This window comes from Strix uralensis, chromosome 2, assembly GCF_047716275.1.
Source record: "Strix uralensis isolate ZFMK-TIS-50842 chromosome 2, bStrUra1, whole genome shotgun sequence".
Taxonomy (NCBI): Eukaryota; Metazoa; Chordata; class Aves; order Strigiformes; family Strigidae; genus Strix; species Strix uralensis.
The window spans coordinates 65,900,797-65,908,163 of NC_133973.1; the positions used below are offsets into that span (position 1 = coordinate 65,900,797).

The following is a 7,367-nucleotide window of genomic DNA, read 5'->3' on the forward strand; positions in this document are numbered from 1 at the left end:
GTAAAGGAGAGGGAAAAACCTCACAGCCAGAGTGGAAACTCGCGAACTCATCCAGCCGGCGCGCCCCGGCCCCCCTGCTGTCAGGGACTCGCGGCCCGCCGGGGCCCGCCGCTGCAGCTGCCGCAGACCCAGGCCGCGCCGCCGGCACCGGCCTTATTAGGCGGTACGGGAAGAGGCAGCGGAGCTGCGCCCGCCCCGCCGGGGAGCGCCGCCTCCTCCGGCCGCGCCGCGCACGCCGGGACCGGCCCTGCCCAGCCCAGCCCCGTACCGCCGCCCGGGCCCCGGCCCCGTCCCCGGTGGCAGGATGCAGGTGAGCAGCCGGGGGGCCTCGCGTGCCGGGCCGCTGTGCGGCCGGTGCTGCGGGAGCGGAGGGGGAGCCCGCCCGGACCAAGAGCTGGGGCCGGGCCCCGCGCCTGGTCACAACCGCCGGGGCGGCCTCGGGCCCCGCCGGCAGCCGTGGGCCGCCCCTAGCGGCCGAGCGCCCCGGGCGGAGCCCCCGGGCTCACCCCCTTTCTGGGGACGGAGGTGGTTTTCGTGTGGCCGTCTTGTTATAAAGCCCCATGGCATGGTTTTGTGGCCGTTTGCTGGGGTTTTTTGGTTGTGTGTGTTTTTTGTTTTTTTTTTTTTTCCCAGTACGATATTTGTTTCGGTACTGTAGTAAGCAGATGGGCGGGTGGGTGTTTTAGGCACTTCATCAGTGTGTTGATAAACGACAGTAGATGCTGTGAAATGCTGTGTCGAGGGAAAAATGACCACAGAGACAAAAAAGTAATATGGTGTGCTACGTGCTGAGCTACTTCGTTTTCTTTATTTTGTTTTGTTTTGGTTTTTTCCTGATAGTCTAGAAGTACTGTGTTGTGGTCTGGAGAAGAGATACGGTCTCTAACAGACCTAGTGTAAAGTCTATTGATACAAGCAAAGCAGTAGGTGCTGTATTCAGTTTTCAAAGTGAGCTCAGGTCAAGACAGTAAGGAATCAAAATCAGCCTGTGAATGCTTATCACTGAATTTTCATGTATTTAAAAAAATAAAATTGTTATCTAACTTGGAAGAACTTCTACTAAGTTTCTCAACAATACATGGGTGCCTGTTGGCCTTGTTTTGCAGTATTATTGTGACTATTTCACAGTAAAGTCTCTTTTTAACTTTCAGGCACAGTCTAGGCATAGGTTTTGATCAGACTCCCTAGCAATGGGCTTGTCTGGCAGAGACTGTGCTTGCTTTTCTCTAAGCACTTGTGGACTTGAAACTGCTAAGGAGACTTCCCATATATCCAGAGGTAGGCCTGCAAGGCTGGTGCCTGCGTGTCTTCTCGCCAGTGCTTCCCAATGCAATGACCGCTGATGTGGTGGCCTGTTGTTCTTCTGAGGCTCTATATGTGAGCGCTGTGGCCATTGTGCTTCCCCGTCACCCAGCTGATTTCCTCCCCTTGCCTTTTATCTTGTGAGAGCTGCAATGGTGGTTACAATGCTTCAAACTCTACAATACCTCCTCTGTGTGCTGTGAGTGGGATGGAATGAAGTCAGTCTTCAGGGTATTGGTGTGGGGCTGCAAAGAAGCCTCAGCTTCAGAAGGATGCACGCTTCAACCTTCTGGTGCCATCCAGATAGTTACCAGTTTAGCCGTTTGCTGTGTCGCTGGGAAAACCTTGCCTGTGTTAAGTTCACCTTGAATGCACATCATCCATTCCTTGTTCTGTTCTAGGACCCAAATAAAGACACAGAGTGGAATGACATCCTGCGCAAGAAAGGTATCCTTCCTCCAAAGGAAAACCTGGAGGAACAGGAGCGTGCAAAGGAGGAGGAGCAGCTTGCCATCCTTCAGAAGTCTCTTGGTGAGTGACCAGCCAACTTGGGCAGCAGCAGCAGGACAAGGCTTGGAATGGCTCATGGGGAAGCTTATACAAAGAAATGGCCAGCAGCAATGTTTATATGCCTATAAAGCAACGTGTCCTTCTCCAAGTCTGTAAGGGATACCAATGCTTCTTCTGGTATAGGGTGATCATCTGTTAACAGTATCAAACGAGTACATTCTTGGACACATGGATTCTTCCAGCATGGGAAAGCTTTGTTCTTGATGTGAAATCCATATTCTTATAGAAGTAAATGTTTGAAAACTGAAATAAGAACAGTGCAAAGGGAGTCTGCCATGTGAATGTGCAAGTAAAAGTATCTCATGACATTACCTGTTGTATGCTTCCTCCTTCCTCGGTTGTTCAGGCATCCCTGCAGTGTTGTGTATGTGTTAGGTACATTTTTGCTGCAGCCACCAAACTTGAAAGCTAGTGCAGATACTCATGTGCTAGCCTAGACAGCCTTCAGCTCAGAGTACTTTACATCATTGTCTTTCCATCTGTATGTCTAAAGTACATAATACTTTCTAAAAATCTAGTAATAATAATACTTAAGCTGTATTTCCCATAATTAACCTGACTTTAAAGTAAATAAATTCTGTTGGATTGATAAAAGCTGATAAGTTTTAATCTTGGAATGAAGTTTTTTTTCTGATTAAAATGTTTCTTCTATTCTAGTGAAAACTTATGAGGACATGACTCTGGAAGAGCTAGAAGAGAATGAAGATGAATTTAATGAGGAAGATGAGAAAGCTATTGAAATGTACAGGTTAGAGCAGCATGCAGAATTTAGCTTTAATGAAAAGTTGAGGGTTTTTTCTTTTTTATGCTGTTAGATATTGTTGAAGAGAGGAATGATTTTGTTAGGCCTTACAATAGAAAAAGTGGGTTCTGTTTCTGGTCTCTTGGTAGAGCTTCTAAGTGTCTTTAATAGGATAACTGGGTTTAAATTCAGTGTCCTTTTATCTACAACCTAGTTTTGCAGAGATAATATGCGCCTGCTGAGTGCATGGCTGGGGATTCTGTAAGCTTTGAAAATCACCTCCAAGATTTCTCAAGTTTTTGTGTGAAAGAGGTTAAGGTGCTGCATATTTACAAAATTACAGTGATGGTTTTCCATTATCTCTTTATTTCTACCACCTATCATGGTTTTTGCTACTTAGTTTGGTAATGTAGTATCTGCAGAAGAAATGTCTTCTGAGGTCAGAAACGAGGAAGAAAAATGCATGAAACATAGCTGTACTTGCATGATGGCATCTGATGCAAATATAAAAGCATGTGTTGACTATGTCAGCTTGCTTTTGCTGCTCTGGGGTTTGAAGAAGTTTGTAACGTGCCTCTGAAGTCTAGGTTTCAACCAGCTCCTTTAAGTGTTGTTCTGTCAAAAATGCATCTATTCTCAAGATCTCTTTCCCATTCTTTGCTGTTCAGGCAGCAAAGGTTAGCGGAAATGAAAGCAGCTCAAATGAAGAATAAATTTGGGGAAGTTTTGGAGATTTCAGGAAAAGATTACATTCAAGAGGTAACGAAAGCTGGAAAAGGTATATGGGTAGTTCTGCACCTCTACAAACAAGGGTAAGAATTTGTTTTTAACCTTTAAACCTTCACTGTCAATAGCTGAAAATACTCTTGACAAATGTGTAGTTATTGTGGAAATTAAGGAACTGATTCTGGAGTTCTAAGAAATAAAAAATTGAATTAGTAATTTCACTACTGTTGACTCAAGACTGCTGAACTTAGCTCTAAAAGGATGTTACATGAAGTGGCTTTTTTATGCATCTGTACAGCACAGCGTGACTAGTAGTATACAGCTACCACAGAGCTAGCTGCTGCCACTGAAATATCCAAGCTTTGGAAATTATTCTGGCTAAAGTGCGAGGGGCTGTGCATTAGAAGGATCACTGTGTGATCCTTGTTTCTAGAGGCATAAAAATGGAGCAAACAGGACTTTCAGTCCTGTCAGCATGATGGAAAAACTTGTCGAAAAGGTCTAAGTTGTGAGAATTTTCTGGAAAGGGTTAGAAATACTTGATTTTGTTCATTGTCTCTAATTGTCTTACAGGTGTTTTCATTGTCATTTGCATACTTTTTTTTCCAGGAACTGCTTTTCTCTTTGCTTTGTCCTTGCTCATGTAATTTCTAAATATATCTTCATAAACCGATTTCTCTGTATGATAGAGGGGAAGACTGTATTACTAATATCTTAAAACAAAAAACCCATCCACCAAAACCTCCACTGATGCTGAGTTCCTTTGAATGCTGGAATACTGGACAACAAAAGTATTCAGAAGTTTCTTCTGGTACACTTGTCTTTCCATAAATGCTGCTCATCAAGCTGGTATTTTTGACCTTTCTTCTGGAGCAGATTACTGTCTAATTTGTCTTTTATTTTTTCCTTATGTGTGCTTGTTGCTGTACTTCACAGAATTCCACTCTGTGCCTTAATAAATCAACATATGAGTGGGCTTGCAAGAAAGTTCAGAGATGTGAAATTCATCAAAGCCATCTCTACGACCTGCATTCCCAACTACCCTGATAAGAACCTGCCTACGATATTTGTTTACCTGGAGGGAGACATCAGAGCTCAGTTCATTGGGCCTTTGGTGTTCGGTGGCATGAACCTGACAAGGGATGGTGAGTGTCTTCATTTTTGGTCTTCCAAAGGAAAAGCAAAACTGCTTTGCTGGGAATGAGAGAAGTGAGGCTTCGGAAGAGAAGGGAGGTTCTAAAAATCATATTAGATTGGTGGTGGGTTTTGGTGTTTGGAGGTTTTTTTTTTTTGGCACCCTTATGGCTCAACAATATGTGATTAAGACTATCTTGTAAAATCCATGAGTGACTGACTAGGCCAACATACAGATGTTTATCTTATGTGTGTGTAAATATTCACAGCCTGTGTTGGGTGAAACAAATTTTCCTGAATATATTAAAGGGTAAATAGTACCCACGCACATTCTTTGGGGCTTTTGTACCTGAATGACTGACCTTGCCCCCAGTTACTTGGTACTCTGTGCACTTGATAACTGGTGCTTGCCTTGCATTGTGGGGCTTGTTTCATTTTCAGGCCAATGGCATTTATTTGTCTGTTGTACCTTCCTGACATGCAGGCTCTGCTCCTCATGAACCTTTAAAGGCAGCCTTTCTGTTTATCCACATGGGACTGGTAGTCTGAAATTGGGCTGCTTTCTTTTCCTCTTGCCATCTCCTGGAGATGGCAGCATGTTAAGCTCCTGCCTCAGTGGTTCAGGGGGCACAGGGCTCCATGGGAAGAGGCTGTTACCTTTCCTGAAGGTCGTGGTTTTCCCTAGACGTGTTTCTCCTTGCCCATGGCAGCAGCCTGGAGGCAGGCTGGGTGGTACAGCCTTGTCAGCATGATGTGATTCAGGAGGATTGAGGGTGGTGATGCAGGTCTCGTGGAGCACTGTGGCTCTTCAGTAAAAGCTGCTGTTTGGAGGTGTTTGGTCGGGGATGGTATCCTACAGCAGTGCTTGAAGACAGAGGTCAGTGAAAAAGGCTTTTCTTGGAAAGCAAATGCAACTCAGATGTAACCTAGTGGGTTTTACTTCAGTTAAAAGGATACTTACCAGCTTTCTGACATATTGGTCCAGATGCCTTCAAGCTTTTTCAAGGTCAGATGTTAAGGGCATCTTTATCTGAAGTGAACCACAGTAGTTAAGCAGCATTTCAATGATATCACTGCCTGTGCTGTGATAGGATGCAAAGGGTATTTTTACTAAAACCGTGAAATTTACAGGGTATCTTGAGCATATGCTGTAGAAAATGCTTCCCTGCCTTGAACTGTCAGAAGGGGAAAGGCTCACCACTGAGATAGCTGTTCTCAAATCAGCTAACTCTAACTACAGAGGTTGCCTAATTATACAGTTAGCTTTCTCCCATTTTTAGTATAAATAAATAATTGATTTTGTGAGGGTCCAAAGGTGACTGAGCCAGCTTAATTCAGTCATCACAGAAAGCTGGGCACTGAAATTCTGCACTTTTTATTTCTTCTTTCCTTCTGCCTTAAGCCCAGATGACTTCCACTAGAGATTCAAGAAAGTGTGAGGTTGTATTCATTACTCTAATGTCCGAAGAAAATTAGATTTAATGCCAGCAGATCTAGGAGAAAGGGAAAGGTTTCAACTGAATGTGTTGCACTGACTTTCTACCACTTCTGAAAAGCAATCCAGTTTGGGCCTATATAGTAATAGGCCTACTGCTGATGGTGGAGTCTTCTTACGGTCTTGCTAAGGAACTAATAATCAGTGCAGGGCATAGTGGGAAAGGGTGAATTGCGTTTACAGAGTACATCCCTGAAAAATACCTATAATTCATATGTGTAAATGGAATTGCTACAGTTTTTTTGCTCCTCAGCAAATATATTCCCTACCTCTTCTGATTGTGATGAACTCAGTGTATATGATGGAAACAGCTGTAATATATGAGCAGTATTCCTTCACTGGCAACAGATGTGAAAACCTGTCTTCTGCCCTTATGTGGTTAGAAGGAGGTGGAATTTACTTTCACTGGGCCAGTTACCTCTAAAGATGCTGCTCTGTATCAATCATCTCTTTTGCACTCCTGGTTGTAAGGGGAGCAGGGAGGCACTGGGGATGCCCACCGGTGGGCTGCAGAGCAGTACCCTGAGCTCTGCTTCCTGTGCTGAAACCTGTGCCAGCACTAGCAACTGTGAAGGGAGGGCTCAGCTGGAGAGGGTGCCGGAGACGGGGCAGGGGCTGGGACCTGGGGGTGGAAGAGCGGGGGGAGGAATAGAGCAGGGCCCTGGTTTTGGTGGTGGTGATGGCAGGGTGGTAAGAGCAGTCATCTGCGGAAGCGAGGGTGGGCTTTTACCAGTTTGCTCCCCTGCATTCATGGGTCTCTTGTTTTGCTCTGCACAGAACTGGAGTGGAAGATTTCAGAGTCTGGTGCCATCAAGACAGACCTTGAGGAGAACCCCAGGAAGCAGATCCAGGACCAGCTCATGTCCTCAGTCAGGGCATGTGTCCCAGCCAGGGGGGAGAGTGACTCAGAGGATGACTAACTCCTGTGACTGCATCAAGACTGATATAGTACACTTGCAGCCAGTGTTCCCATCTAGAGCACTGAAGATGCTCATCAAGATCTCGCTGAGCCCCAGAAGGGTAGTACTTCAAGACAGCCATTTATCTAGAAACTAAAAAAGTTTCTTTTTTAAAAAAAACTTATTGCAGCTTCACTTAAGATCCTGAAAGACATTTTATATTATGAAGCCTGAGTAAATAATTACTCGAAGTTTTAAAATATAGACATCAGTAGAAACAGAGGTCTCTTGTTATTATTTTCTTAGTAAATTGCTGACTTCTTTAAAAAAATCTAAAATATGAAGTGGCCTTAAGTGCACTATCTTTGACAAGCCTAACTTATGTAAATCAAATCTAAATAGCTGGTCTTAAACAGTTGGTTATAGCACTTAATTGGGCCTTGTCTATGCACTATGGGCTAAGAAGTCTGTCAGTCTGGACTGTGTGGAGAGACCCATG

General features: G+C 44.5%; 1 protein-coding gene across 2 annotated transcripts; it reads left to right on the forward strand.

Moving 5' to 3' along the window:
- The first annotated feature begins 211 nt into the window (after positions 1–211).
- PDCL3 (phosducin like 3) lies at positions 212–7,146 on the forward strand. Of its 2 annotated transcripts, XM_074859058.1 has the most exons (6): positions 212–310; positions 1,704–1,833; positions 2,530–2,620; positions 3,283–3,426; positions 4,277–4,485; positions 6,747–7,146. In XM_074859058.1, the coding sequence occupies exons 1-6, from the start codon at positions 305–307 to the stop codon at positions 6,887–6,889; spliced, it is 723 nt and encodes a 240-aa protein (XP_074715159.1). In that variant the 5' UTR covers positions 212–304; the 3' UTR covers positions 6,890–7,146. The 2 variants fall into 2 exon arrangements, with proteins under 2 accessions (XP_074715159.1, XP_074715160.1); XM_074859059.1 differs by lacking the exon at positions 3,283–3,426.
- Positions 7,147–7,367: the final 221 nt, after the last annotated feature.